This window comes from Ascaphus truei, chromosome 14 (assembly GCF_040206685.1).
Source record: "Ascaphus truei isolate aAscTru1 chromosome 14, aAscTru1.hap1, whole genome shotgun sequence".
Taxonomy (NCBI): Eukaryota; Metazoa; Chordata; class Amphibia; order Anura; family Ascaphidae; genus Ascaphus; species Ascaphus truei.
Genome location: NC_134496.1, coordinates 19100338 through 19115421, shown reverse-complemented (window position 1 = coordinate 19115421; position 15084 = coordinate 19100338). Strand labels below are relative to the sequence as shown.

Sequence of the window (15084 nt, the reverse complement as noted above, 5' to 3'; positions counted from 1 at the left end):
TGATTTTTCAAGGGCTTTCGCCTCATGTGACTGCCCTTGAACCAATCAGATGGCCGGAAACCCGTGCCGCCGCCCGGCGAAATATAACTTTCATCGGGAGTGACGGCGACAGGTGACGTCACCTGTCGTGTCGCCGTCGCCATCGACGGCACTATAGGCGCGGCCTTACACTGTTCCCACTCTCACTCTCACTCTCCCCCATTTTACACTCTTCCCCCCTCTCGCTCCCTCATACTCCCTCTCACCTCCACCTCTCTCACTCTTCCTCTCCCCACCCCTTCTCACACTTCCCCCCTTCCATCTTCTCACACTCTTCCCCCCTTCCACTATCACTCAGTGTCTCTCCTCCTCTCACTCAATCCCAATCCCTCAATCCCCCACTTTCTCAATCTCCTCCACTGGCCACAAACACACAATTCCTCCCACCCCCCAACCAACCACACACAATTCCAACACACAGACAAGCCCCCCACACTCAATTCCTACACAATCCCCCTTCACTCACAATACCCCCATAATTCTCGCCCACTTACAATACCCCCCCACAATTCTCCCCCTCCATACACACAATACCCCCACAATTCTCCCCAATACACACCAGACACATATACCACCACCACACAATAATACCTCCACAAAACACCCCTATACACACAGCACACACACATTTACTTTGGGCCCAACTTCCGGCGTGGACCAGCTATGGAGAAAGGCTCGCCGCCGTAGCAGCTGGGGAGAGCTGGGGTCCGGCAGTAATTACAGGCCCAGCAGCCAGACACAGAAGTTGACATAACCTCTGGCCGGGTCCAACTTCCAGCACTGGCCGAGCCCCCCTTGCAGCCGCCAGTTCCGGGACAGCTGCCCCACCTCTCCCCCTGTTGGCAGACCTGCCTGCCTGTCTATCTGTCTGTCTGTGTGTATGTCTGTGAGTCTGTCTATCTGTCTGTCTGTGTGTGTGTTTGTCTGTGTCGGTCTGTGTATCTATCTGTCTGTCTGTCTGTCTGTCTGTCTATCTGTGTATCTCTCTGTGTACCTCTCTATCTATCTGTGTATCTACTATATATTTCTCAAAGTGTCCTATGTGTCGTTGCCTGTCTGTCTGTATGTGTCTCCCTGTGTCCCTCCCTGTGTCCCTAGCGGCAATCAGATTGGACCTTGGGCCAGGCCAATGAGATTGCTCCCTTGGCCCGCCCGCCCCCGCACACCTCTCATTGGCCTGAGGTGGAGTGATGACACACACGGCGGCGCTCATCGGGACCCGCGCGCACCTCCTCCTCTTCCAGCGCTTTTTCCTCCCCCCCCCCCCCCCCGGCGCCGCTACTGTCAGCGGGGGAGCGGAGCGAGCGCCCGGGACACAGCGGGGGACTCTCACCTCCCCACGGCTCTCACCACCCATAGGCCACTCCCTCACCCGGCGCTAACCCCCCCCAAGCTCACCCCCTCCGCTCACCACCAGCCCCTGCTCACCCCCCCCTGCTCAACCCCCCCGCTCACCACCCCCCCGCTCACACCCCCCCTGCTCACACCCCCCCCCGCTCACCCGCTCCCTCCCTGCTCACCCCCCCAGCTCACCCGCTCCCCTCGCTCACCCCCCCCCCCCCCCACACACACAGAGCACCCGGCGCTCCCCCCCCCCACACAGAGCACGCGGCTCTCCCCTCACACAGGCCTCTCCTCCGGCTGTCTCCGCCGCTCCTCCGGCTGTCTCCGCCTCTCCTCCGGCTGTCTTCGCCTCTCCTCCGGCTGTCTCCGCCTCTCCTCCGGCTGTCTTCGCCTCTCCTCCGGCTGTCTCCGCCGCTCCTCCGGCTGTCTCTGCCTCTCCCCGCGAAAGGCGCAGCACCTCCTCACCGGAGCATCTCAGCCTCTCCGCGGAGGAGCCCGAGGTGGAGGAGGGCGGCCGGTACCCGGAGGAAGAGAAGGAGGGCGGCCGGGTGCAAGGTGAGTAAACGCAGGGGAATGGGTTATTTACCGCGTCCCTGACTCCCCCCTGCCCTTTGCCCCCCCTACCCCCCTGCCCTTTGCCCCCCCTGCCCTCCCTCCCCCTGCCCTTTGCCCCCCTGCCCTCCCTCCCAATGCCTTTTGCCCCCCCCTGCCCTCCCTCCCAATGCCCTTTGCCCCCCCTGCCCTCCCTCACAATGCCCTTTGCCCCCACTGCCCTCCCTCACAATGCCCTTTGCCCCCTGCCCTCCCTCCCCCTGACCTTTGCCCCCTGCCCCCCCTCCCCCTGCCCTTTGCCCCCTGCCCTTTGCCCCCTGTCCTCCCTCCCCCTGCCCTTTGCCCCCTGCCCTCCCTCCCCCTGACCTTTGCCCCCTGCCCTCCCTCCCCCTGACCTTTGCCCCCTGCCCTCCCTCCCCCTGCCCTCTCTCCCCCTGCCCTTTGCCCCTCTGCCCCCATGCCCTTTGGCCTCTTGCCCCCCTCCCTCCCTGCCCTCTTGCCCCCTCCCTGCCCTCTTGCCCCCCTCCCTCCCTACCCTCTTGCCCCCCCTGCCCTTTGCCCCCCTCCCTCCCAGCCCTCTTGCCCCCCTGCCCTTTGCCCCCTCCCTCCCTCCCTGCCCCCTCCCTCCCTGCCCTCTTGCCCCCCTGCCCTCCCTGCCCTTAGCCCCCCCCGCCCCTCCCTGCCCTTAGCCCCCCCGCCCCTCCCTGCCCTTTGGCCCCCCGCCCCTCCCTGCCCTTTGGCCCCCCCACCCCTCCCTGCCCTTTGGCCCCCCCGCCCCTCCCTGCCCTTTGGTCCCCCCGGCCCTCCCTGCCCTTTGGTCCCCCCGCCCCTCCCTGCCCTTTGGCCCCCCCGCCCCTCCCTGCCCTTTGGCCCCCCCGCCCCTCCCTGCCCTTTGGCCCCCCCGCCCCTCCCTGCCTTTTGGCACCCCCGCCCCTCCCTGCCCTTTGGCCCCCCCGCCCCTCCCTGCCCTTTGGTACCCCCGCCCCTCCCTGCCCTTTGGTACCCCCGCCCCTCCCTGTCCTTTGGCACCCCAGCCCCTCCCTGCCCTTTGGCACCCCAGCCCCTCCCTGCCCTTTGGCACCCCAGCCCCTCCCTGCCCTTTGGCACCCCAGCCCCTCCCTGCCCTTTGGCACCCCAGCCCCTCCCTGCCCTTTGGCACCCCAGCCCCTCCCTGCCATTTTGCCCCTCCCTGCCCTCTTGCACCTCCCTGTCCTTAGCCCCCCGCCCCTCCTGGCCCTCTTGACCCCCCCGCCCCTCCCTGCCCTCTTGACCCCCCTTCCCTTTGCCCCCCCACCCTTTGCCCCCCTCCCTCCCTGCCCTCTTGCCCCCCCTGCCCTCTTGCCCCCCCTGCCCTTTGCCCCCCTCCCTCCCTGCCCTCTTGCCCCCCTGCCCCCTTGCCCTCCCTGCCCTCTTGCCCCTCCCTGCCCTCTTGCACCTCCCTGTCCTTAGCCCCCCCGCCCTCCCTGCCCTTTGCCCCTCCCTGCCCTTTGCCCCTCCCTGCCCTTTGCCCCCCCCGCCCCTCCCTGCCCTTTGCCCCCCTGCCTCTCCCTGCCCTTTGCCCCCCTGCCCTTCCCTGCCCTTTGCCCCCCCACCCCTCCCTGCCTTTTGCCCCCCGCCCCTCCCTGCCCTTTGCCCCCCCGCCCCTCCCTGCCCTTTGCCCCCCCGCCCCTCCGTGCCCTTTGCCCCCCTGCCCTTTGCCCTCCCCACCCTTGCCCCCCCCCCGCCCTTCCACTCCATGCCCCCTACCCTTCCACGCCCGGGCAACACCGGGAATATCAGCTAGTCTATCTATATATACAGGCAGTCCTCGGTTATACAATGGAATCCGTTCTGGAAGTAGCGTTGGATAATGAAACCGTTGTAAAGTGAGTCCCATGTTAATCAGTGGCGGTGAGCGTTGGATAACGCATTCCGGTGTCGAAAAACGGCCCCTAGGTTTGCATTGCAAAGCGTTGGATATGCCACTTGTTGTAAAGTGAAACGTTGGATAACGAGGACTACATCTATCTATCTATCTATCTATCTATCTATCTATCTATCTATCTTCTATCTATCTCTCTAACTACCTCTATCTATCTATATATCTATCTATCAATTTATCTCTCTATCTTTCTATATATCTCTCTATTTATCTGTCTCTCTATCTTTCTATGAGAGTGGACAAAGCAAATATATAAAGTATGCTCCCTTCTGTGTCACTGCTTCACCTTGCGGGGGGAGAGACAGACTCCATTTCCTATAGCTTACTTCTGTATGTGTCATTGTGTCACCCTACAGTGGAAGAAACATGCAGTACTGCATGGAATTAATTCCGGAAGTGTATTGTAATAAAACTTCCCTGACCCTATACTTACCACCTTCAGTTGCCCTTTACCCTTTCTAATGCCTCAAAACCCTGGTAAAACTTTAACCAGACTTGATAAAATCTCCAAGATTCTCAGCAGATTCTTCTGTTTGTCTCCAGTGGGATTAGAGGAGCATCTTAATGCCCTTAGACTGAGACCTCTTGGCTGCTTGTAACTTAATTTCCCCCCAAACCAGCCACTGTCTGGGTTTAAGGGAGCATCCTATGGCTGCATGCAAGCTTCAATGCTCTAAGTAGCCCTCGGCTGGGAAACCTGAGCGATATTAGAAGCCATGGCTTTTCAGGAGCTTTTGGTGATGGTGGGTGGGATGGGGCGTTACCAAATCATACATGTTGTCCTACTGTGCCTCCCCGTGTTGATGTTTGCCAGCCACAACCTTATACAGAACTTCACAGCTGCCATTCCTGGTCACCGCTGCAGGCTCAATGGGTCGTGGGAGGAGAAAGTGGGGGGCAATATTACGGGGGGTCTGGTTGTGCTACGGGATTTCCTTCCTATGGATTCCATGAGAAAGACTTCCACCTGCTTGAGGTTCACTAGCCCCCAGCTTCAGATGTTACACAACGCTACTGCTAATGTTAGCACCATACAGATGGAATCCTGCACAGATGGCTGGGTGTACGATCGCACCGAGTTTTCATCTACAATTATAACCAAGGTGAGTGAATTTGCATCAAATCCTATGTCCTCTTTCTCTATCTTTTTTTTCTTTCTCTCGGTCTCTCTCCTACTATACCCTTTCCTCTCATTCTCTGTATCTCTACTTTGCCTATTACTCCTCTCTCTCTCTGTATCAACCTCACTCTCCACTACTATTTTCTCTCTCTCTTCCCTTTCTCCTTCCTCCTCCTCGCTCTCCATCCTTCCACCTTTACCCTTGGTTCTCCCCTATTTTCTTGCAGTGGAACCTCGTCTGTGATCGCCGCAGAATGAGGCAGTTGGCTCAGTCTATTTACATGGCTGGGGTGCTTTTTGGGTCTATCGTATTTGGGGGTCTCTCAGACAAGTAAGACTTTACCAAATCTCCCCAGGTAAACCAGATTTACCACAGTACCAATTGGAGGGCAGTCTCACTCATTGAAAGAGAGTCTCACTCATTAAACGGCAGTCTCATTCATTAGAAGGTTGTGTCAATCATAAATCACAGTTATTCTCATCGGAAGGCAAGTTTACTCTTCGGAAGGCAATCTCACTCATTGGAAGGAAGTCTCAGTCATTGTAAGACAGTCTCAATCATTAAATGGAAGCCTCACTCATTGGGAAGCAGTCTCACTCATTGGGAAGCAGTCTCACTCATTGGAAGACACACTCATTGATAGGCAGTCTCACTCATTGGCAGGTTGTCTCACTCAATGGAATGTAGTTTCACTCATTAGAAGGCATTCTCACTCATTAGAAAGCAATCATGTTCTTACTGGGTATGTTTCGTCAACCGCAGGTTCGGTCGCAAACCATTGAATATCTGGTCACACCTGCAGATGGCTGTGAGCGGAACCTGTGTGGCGTTTGCACCAAACTACATACTCTACTGTGTCTTTCGCTTCCTTACCGGAACTGCGCTCTCCGGGATTTTGCTCAACTCCTACTCTCTAAGTAAGTGTTACCATCTGATGGCTATATGGAGCAATAGGAGGACTGATATGGAGCAATAGTTGTGCAGGGAGGGGTTCTATGAAGCAATAGGAATTATAGAGTAAGGTTATATGGTGCAATAGGAGTTATAGGGAGCGGTTATTTGGAGAAATAGGATTAGTTTTAGCGAGCAGTTTAATTGAGCAATAGGCAGAGTTATAGAGAGCTGTTATTAACCCGTTGTTTCTCGACAGTTGTCGAGTGGATCCCCACGGGGAATCGTGCCTTCACCAGCACAGCCACAGGGTACTGCTATACCATGGGTCAGCTGGTCCTGGTGGGGCTGGCGTTCCTGATCCGGGATTGGCACTGGCTGCAGTTGGCAGCATCTCTGCCATTCTTCTTCTTCTTTTTGTATTCCTGGTACGATATATCTCTGCTCCCCCTTCCCCCCTTCGGCATTTACATCAAAGGATAAGGATCCAAAACCCATGGAGAAACCACAGGAGAATCTATCTGCAGACATTCATCCATCTATCAATTAATCCATCAATTTCAATCCATCCATTTATATTCATCCAGCAAAAAATCCATCCACCCATTCCTCTATCCATCCATTATTTCATCCATCTATCAATTTATTAATTCATCCATCCATCATTCAATCCATCCATCCTAACTCTATCATGACATATATCCATCTTGCCTTCCATTCACCCATTCTGCCTTCCATTAAGCTATCCATCTAGCTTCCATCCATATATTTACAGTATATCTATCAAATCATCCATCTCCATATCTCTATCTCCCACTTTATCCACACATGCACACATACATATAATGAAACACACAAGTACAAATCTAATTAGGTACCTTTAGCATCCAGCCATTATGAATGAAATTGCCACAACAAATGGCGACCTCCACTGACACAGCTTTGGGAAGACTCGATGGTCAAGATGATGGGATGAACATATCATTCTCTCTCCTTACCAAGGTGGATCCCTGAGTCCGCCCGCTGGCTTGTTCTCTCTGGGGAACCCGACCAGGCTATCAAGTTGCTGAAAAATGTAGCCAAGATTAATGGGAAGAAAGAAGAGGGGGAGAATCTCACACTGGAGGTATAGTGGGATATTAGCAGTGTGTACTGTATGTGTGTGAGAGAAAAGCTGGCACTACTGCTGCCCATGCTTTCTGTGTTGTGTGTACATCATGGTGTATTAGTGTGTGTAAGGGAGAAGCTGGCACTGTCGCTGCCCCTGCTGTTCCTGTGTGGTGAATACATGTCATAGTTTTACCAATGTATGTTAAGGTTTGATCTGTTTAATTGTCTCACTCCTCTCCAGATTCTTAAGTCTAACATGCAGAGAGAAATCAATGCTGTTAAGACTACTTATTCTGTGGTAGACTTGGTTAGGACACCTATGGTGAGACGGATATCCTGGTGTATATCTTCTGCTTGGTAAGCGATAAACTTCTCTGACCCATGAGTCTGTGTCATTCTGTAACACTGCTATGGGAGAGACAGACTGGATGGGCCATAGCTTCCTCTCTCTGTGTCACTGTGTGACCTGGCAGCGGGAAGGACAGAATCCAAGTTCCACAGCTCCTTTTTGACTGTGTCACCCCTCTCTCCTGCTCCTCTCAGGTTCTCCACCAGCTTTGCCTATTATGGGCTGGCAATGGACCTGCAAAATTTCGGCCTCAACATCTACCTTATCCAGGTAATCTTCGGTGCAGTTGACATCCCGGCTAAATTTGTCTCCTACTTTGTGATGACGTATGTTGGCCGCCGCGTCCTGCAAGCTGCCACCCTGATCCTGGCCGGAACTGCTATCTTGGTCAACATATTTGTGCCCCAAGGTGAGGAGGCGGGTGATTCCACCTTTCCAACCACTGGTCAGACACAGTGTCCAGTCCTAAAGATCCAATTTCCAGATGGACATAGGAAGTTTGTAATACCATTGTACAGATCACTGTACTAATACTAATATATATTAAATACAGATAATACTAGAAAACTTCTAAAGAGTAAACTCAATTGGTGAAGAAAGGTAGGAGAAGAGAAGATATTATTACAGACTGAAGAAAAGAACAATAAAAACTTAAATCCATGCTTGCTAATGCAAGAAGCCTGACAGATAAAATGGGGGAGCTTGAATTAATAGCTACAAGGGAGCAGTATGATATCATATTCATTACTGAAACATGGTGGGATAAAGCTCATGACTGGGCAGTTCATTTAGAGGGTTATTCCCTTTTTTGGAAGGATTGAGCAAATAGAAGAGGTGGTGGACTATGTTTATATGTTAAACCGGATCTAAAACCTATTATAAGGGAAGATGATAATGAAGGGAATGATGAAAATGTAGAGACCTTGTGGCTAGAAATTAGCAGTGGAGGTAAAAGTTTAAAGAAAATGTTTGTAGGGATATGCTATAAACCACCAAATATCTGTGAGATTGAGGAAGCGAAAATACTTTTGCAAATGGAGAAGGCATCAAAATTAGGTCAAGTTAGCATAATGGGTGATTTTAATTATCCAGACATAGACTGGGTCAATGAGATTAGCATTGCAGCAAAAGGAAACAGGTTTTTGGGGGTGCTTAAAGACAATTACATTATCCAAATTATTGAGGAAACAGCCAGAAGAGGGGCAATACTGGATTTGGTAATATCAAACAATGTAGAAGTAATGATAAATATTCAAGTCCGGGAACATTTGGGTAACAGTGATCATAACATGGTCTCATTTGAAATAAATGATCAAGAAACTGATTACTTGGGTTCAACAAAGACCTTAAACTTTAGAAAGGCAGATTTTTAATAAACTGAGGGCTAATCTACAAGAAATACATTGGGATGATGCTTTTGAAGGGAAAATGGAGAAGATAAATGGGCAGTCTTTACAACATTGTTAGAAAAGCACACATCAGTGTATACCCTTGGGTAATAAATAGAAAAGAAATAAGTCAAAACCAATGTCACTAAATAAACAGGTAGGGGAGGAAATGGAAAAGAAGAGGCGGGCGTTTAGATTCTTGAAGTCAGAAGGGACGGAGGAATCATATCAAAATTATAATTAATGTAACAAAAATTGCAAAAGGGCAATCAAATTAGTAAAAATGGATAATGAAAAAAGGATTGCAATAGAAAGTAAGATCAAAAGTTCTTTAACTACCTTACTTTCAAAAAATGAGAAAAGAAAATATAGGACCCTTTCAGTGTGAGATGTGCAGACAAATTATTGGAGATAAGGAAAAAGCAGAGGTATTAAACACATTCTTTGCCTCTGTGATTACCAGGGAAGAATCAATTTCAATAGTAGTGCCGCAGGAGGAAGCCACAACCTCTATATTAACGAACAATTCGTTAACTGAGGAAGTTCAAGCTTTGTGGAAAGAGGAGTAGAGATTACCAAAAATATAAAAGAATTGCAAGGAAAATGATGGGCTGTGATTGATACTGAACTAAAAAGCAATTCAGCTCTCATGTCTTGAAAATGTCTGCAACCAACTGCAGCAGGAGCATCCACCCTCTCCCTCCTTCTCTGAGAGTTACGCAGGAGTTTGTATACTTCACAGACATGCAAGTTAACCATTACTTTAGAAAGAAATGGGCTAGAATTTAAAATGTTCTTAGTTAATTATCAATCATTAGAACACTGTTTTTTTCTTTAGCAAAATGTACTGTGATTTAGAAGACCATTCTTTGTTCTGTCACTAAGTAGCTATAGTTCATCCTATGTTCCTTATCTTTTAAGACCCATCTCTATTGTATTGTCTTTTAACACTATTTAACTAACCTTTGATTCCAAACTCTTGACCATATACTATTCTACGCAGCAAACATTAAACATATCAAGTTTCTAAAATCATATAAAGCATTTCTACACCTGCCTGTCTTCAGACTGATTTATCTTTTTATCTTTGCCGAGGCAGCTTATCATTTTCCAATATAATTTTTATCTTAATTCTAAATGACTAGTTACAGGCTGAATATATATGTATATAGAGAACATAGCATGATTGATATTTAGGCTTGAAATCGTCCTATCTTCAGGATATACCAAATAAGTATACATGGGAAGAATGTTGATTCAGGGAGTAATCTCATTGCCAATTATTGGAGTCCAGAAGGAATTTATCTTTCCCCATACGAGATATCATTGGATGATATTTCACTGGGGTTTATTGTTTGCCTTCCTCTGGATCAATATACAGCAAGTACGGATATAGGATAAAGTATCTGTCATCTAAATTTAGCATAGGTTAAACTTGACTGACGCATGTCTTTTTCAACCTCATCTACTATGTGACTATGTAACTATGTAAGGCTGAGTCCATGGTGACTCCAGCCGAGCGGAGGCGCGCTGAGGCTGAGGGAAAGCGGGTGCTTTTCCTGGCCTTAGGATTACATGAGGCCTCTGCAACTATCCTTACCTTGTAGTAAAACAAAACTAAGACAGCACTCACAAATAGCATGCGTGAAATTTGATAGGTGCAGCGTGGGACAAGGAGGAACCCTATTTCCTCCACAACAATAGATACAAAAACAATGTTCCCGGCACTCAAAAAAGACAAACGAAAAATAGGTATATGCCAACATTATTTAATGCAAAGCAGAACACATACGACCAGGGGGTATGAAACAAGATAGAAAAATACGTAGGGGAATAGGGGAGAAAACAGGGAGAGAGGGGAGGAAAAACCACAATGGGGAAAGACGGGAGGGTGGGAGAGGTTGCAAACAAAGGTGATGCAGGGGAAGGGGGGCGTCAACATTTCGGTGACCATTTTGTCACCTGGATTGACCCCTTTTTTTTCACCTGGATTTACTTTATTCAGTGTATTATTTTCACTTAGGGAATTTCGTTTAGGGAATTTTTACAGGATAGAAAGGGAAGTACCATTGGACACTTATTGCCCTTTGGGAACGAGCCTGAAGAAGGGGTCTTAACCCCGAAACATTGCCGCCCAACTTCCCCTGCATCACCTTTGTTTGCACCCCATCCCCCTCCCCCACCCTCCCGTCCTTCCCCATTGTGGTTTGTCCTCCCCATTCTCCCTGTGTTCTCCCCTTTTCCCTTATGTATTTTTCTATATTGTTCCATACCACCTGGTGGTATGTGTTCTGTTTTTGTATCTTTACCTTGTCTTCGGTGACACGTTGCCATGGCAATGTGACATCACGTGACCCCCCCCCCCCCCCGGCATAATTTGACGTCGGAGATAAGGTAAGGGAGGGGGGGGGGTGCGAGCAGGGAGGGAAGCAAGAGAGGGAGAGGGGCGATAGAGGGAGAAGGGATGGAGGGAGAAAGAGAGAGCAATGAGATAGAGAAAGAATAGAGAGTGAGAGAAAGGATAGAGGGAGAAAGGATAGAGGGAGAAGGGATAGAGGGAGACGGGATAGTGGGAGAAAGAGAGAGCAAGGAGAGAGAGAAAGGATAGAGGGAGAAGGCATAGAGAGCGTGAGAGCGAAAGAAAGGTCAGAGAGAGAGAGATACCTGTGAACAAAACTGAATACACCTGGGATACCTGGGCTATATCCTGATTTCAATCATTTAAATATGCTTTGCATATCCATATTAGCATATATCCCAAGTATCTCAGGTGAGTTCAGTGTTGTGCACAGGTATCTCTCCACATAGAGTTGCACAGGTATACCTCTTCCTTTCCCTCTCCAGCAAAACCCATATTTCAAGGTCTGGATGGGAGTAACGTGAGCCATGTTATTTGAACCTAACACAAAGTAGTGCTAACTTAACATGGTTTTAAGCTTCTTCTAATGAGATCTACAGTACATCTGCCGTTGTTTTTTCATATAATTACATTTGTGGATATGTGGTAACCTGAGGAAAAATAACGCCCATAATTAGCACTGAGTTATCAGACCTCTGTGGATCTGGGCCCTAGATTCCTGAGCTCAGTTCTAGAGCTCCCATCTCCACAAGGACAAAGGAAGTCTTTGATGACTCTTTAAAGAGGTGGCCAGAGAGGGGCAGGTACAATGGAGGATGGTTTGCATAATTAAACATATAGGGAAACACTTAACCTGAAGTGAGGGACAGGGCAGTAAGACAGAGCTGGTTACAGACTATCCTCTCTTGACAGAACAGTAGTGGTGAGTGACAATTATGATTAGTGACAGTTATAGTTCATGACGCTTATGATTGGTGACAGTCAGCATGTGTCTGTCCTAGAGTTTCCAAATGTGCGAACCTCCATGGCTGTTTTTGGGAAGGGATGCCTGGCTGCATCGTTCAACTGTCTGTTTCTGTACACCGGAGAATTGTACCCAACTGTCATCAGGTAAAGGACCCATCTGTCACCGTGTCACTCCCGAGTGGGAGGGACAGAATAGATGTCCCATAGCTCTCTTCTGCCTGTGTCACTGTATCACCCTCTCCTTTGCAGACAGTCAGGCATGGGACTGGGTACAATGATGGCTCGGCTGGGTGGTATCATTGCTCCACTGGCTCAGATGACCGCAGATTATTACCATCACCTCCCACTCATTATTTACGGCAGCTGTCCCATCATTTCCGGTATTGCTGCCTGTTTGCTTCCAGAGACACTTGGTTTCGCTCTGCCTGAGACCATAGAGGAGGTGGAGAGGTCAGTATGTAACCCCTCCCTATAACTCCTCCTATTGCTCCCTATAACTCCTCCTATTGCTCCTATTGCTCCATATAATCGATCCCTATATTATCTCATATTATTATCTCATATAACCGCTCCCTATAACTCCTCCTATTTCCCCATATAATTGCTCCCTATAACTTACATTGATCCATATAACCGATCCCTATAACTCCCCCTATTGCCCCATATAACCATATTTCCTGGTTCTCCTTTGATTTTCATCTCTGTAGATCTGGTCTGGTGAAGAGAGACTCACAGGGCAGTGAGAAGATACCTTTAAAAGCCACAGAATTGGTCAATATCAAAATCGAAGCTGGAAACTGAACCCTTTCCCTCCGTATCCGGAAACTGACCCCTTTCCCTCTGTATCCAGAAACTGACCCCTTCCCCTCTGTATTCGGAAACTGACCCCTTTCCCCCTGTATCTGGAAACTGACCCTTTCCATCTGTATCCTGAAACTGACACCTTCCCCTCTGTATCCAGAAATTGACCACTTCAACTATGTATCCAGAAACTGACCCCTTTCCCTCTGTATCCAGAAACCGACCCCTTTCCCTCTGTATCCAGAAACCGACCCCTTTCCCTCTATCTGGAAACAGACCCCTTTCCCTCTGAATCCAGAAACTGGACCTTTTCCCTATGTATCAGGAAACTGACCCCATTCCCTCTGTATCCAGAAACTGTCCCCTTTCCCTCTGTTTCCTGAAACTGACCCCTTTCCCTCTGTATCCTGAAACTGACCCCTTCCCCTCTGTAGCCAGAAACTGACCCCTTTCCCTCTGTATCCAGAAACTGACCCCTTTCCCTCTATCTGGAAACAGACCCCTTTCCCTCTGAATCCAGAAACTGGACCTTTTCCCTATGTATCAGGAAACTGACCCCATTCCCTCTGTATCTAGAAACTGTCCCCTTTCCCTCTGTATCCAGAAACTGACCCCTTTCCCTCTGTTTCCTGAAACTGACCGCTTTCCCTCTGTATCCTGAAACTGACCCCTTTCCCTCTGTATCCAGAAACTGACCCCTTTCCCTCTATCTGGAAACAAACCACTTTCCCCCTGAATCCAGAAACTGGATCTTTTCCCTATGTATCAGGAAACTGACCCCATTCCCTCTGTATCCAGAAACTGTCCCCTTTCCCTATGTGTCCAGAAACTGGCCCCTTTCCCTCCGTATCCAGAAACTGACCCCTTTTTCTTTGTATCCAGAAACTGGCCCCTTTCCCTCTGTATCCAGAAACTGGCCCCTTTCCCCCTGTATCTGGAAACTGGCTCCTTTCCCTTTGTATCCAGAAACTGACCCCTTTCCCTCTGTATTGGGGGTAGAGCCAGTACAGGAAAGTGTTACGACAATAATATGGCAGGGTCTTTAATGCTTTACTGTATAAGATCAATATCTCCTATTAACCTGCCCATCATTATACAGCGCTGTGTATTCATTTTCAATGTATAAAGATACTCTGCATCATTACACAACAGCGTTTTCATTATCACTGTATAGAGCTACTCAACATCATTTTATAGTGCAGTGTGTTCATTATCAGTGTATAGATACTCAGCATAATTATACAGTGCCTCTGAGAATTGTGGGCAATGGGTCAGGTGTCTTTGTTACAACTTATTAACCACTCCACCCTCGGCCCCCTCAGGCGCTGTCTCCCCATCCTGATGCCTTAATTCAGCAGCAGTGACACTGAATAAACTCATGTTATTAAACTGACTCCTGGCTGCCTTATTGCACTGACAGTGATAAAGTGTAATGCCACAAACTCACATAACCTAAAGGTAACTTATCTCCTGAGTGCCTTACTGCCCCGACACTGACAGTGATAAAGTCTAATGTTACAAACTCATATAACCTAAAGGTAACTTAGCTCCTGGGTGCCTTACTGCCCCGACACTGACAGTGATACAGTCTAATGTTACAAACTCATATAACCTAAAGGTAACTTAGCTCCTGAGTGCCTTACTGCCCCGACACTGACAGTGATAAAGTGTAATGTTACAAACTCATATAACCTAAAGGTAACTTAGCTCCTGGGTGCCTTACTGTCCCGACACTGACAGTGATACAGTCTAATGTTACAAACTCATATAACCTAAAGGTAACTTAACCCCTGAGTGCCTTACTGTCCTGTCAGGGTATAACCTCACAGTGATATTATTTAGGGGCATCCATGTACCTTATCACCAGGTAGTGCATCACCTTACAGAATTATACCTAGGTGCTTTGAGTGCCTTATTGCCCAAGGCATAACCTCACAAAGGGATATCGAACATATGTAAGTGGCTGGCAGTGTACAAAACCTCCCCTTCCACCCCCCACTCCCCAAACGTTGTGCGGCCTGTGGAGGGTAATGCAGCAGGGGCTTTGGGGGGGTATTTCCAGCCGTCGAGGCACAAGGTGGTGGTGGGGGGGGGAGGGGGCGGTGCAGGCAGCTTTACCCAATACGGCTGGGCTCGTCACTAGGGGTGGCGGAAGAATGGGGCACAGCGATCACCCAGTCAGTTGCCGCCAGCTCAGCTCATACAAGGGCCACCGAAGCCGTGGGGGCAAGCCCGGCTTCAGA

At 49.4% G+C, this 15084-nt stretch overlaps 1 protein-coding gene across 2 annotated transcripts in view; it reads left to right on the top strand.

Moving 5' to 3' along the window:
• The window catches only part of LOC142465726 (solute carrier family 22 member 6-B-like), a 51527-nt gene extending 37297 nt beyond the window's left edge, over window positions 1–14230 (top strand). The window contains exons 1-10 of one of the 2 annotated variants that reach the window (XM_075569967.1): window positions 4355–4959; window positions 5204–5307; window positions 5740–5894; window positions 6128–6296; window positions 6871–6994; window positions 7220–7335; window positions 7522–7736; window positions 12076–12184; window positions 12290–12490; window positions 12748–14230. In XM_075569967.1, coding sequence (XP_075426082.1) covers window positions 4573–4959; window positions 5204–5307; window positions 5740–5894; window positions 6128–6296; window positions 6871–6994; window positions 7220–7335; window positions 7522–7736; window positions 12076–12184; window positions 12290–12490; window positions 12748–12841 — 1674 coding nt within the window. In that variant the 5' untranslated portion in view covers window positions 4355–4572 and the 3' untranslated portion in view covers window positions 12842–14230. Of the gene's footprint in view, window positions 1–4354; window positions 4960–5203; window positions 5308–5739; window positions 5895–6127; window positions 6297–6870; window positions 6995–7219; window positions 7336–7521; window positions 7737–12075; window positions 12185–12289; window positions 12491–12747 lie in introns of those variants that run through there. The other variant, XM_075569969.1, reaches the window with a different exon arrangement.
• The last annotated feature ends 854 nt before the right edge of the window (window positions 14231–15084 follow it).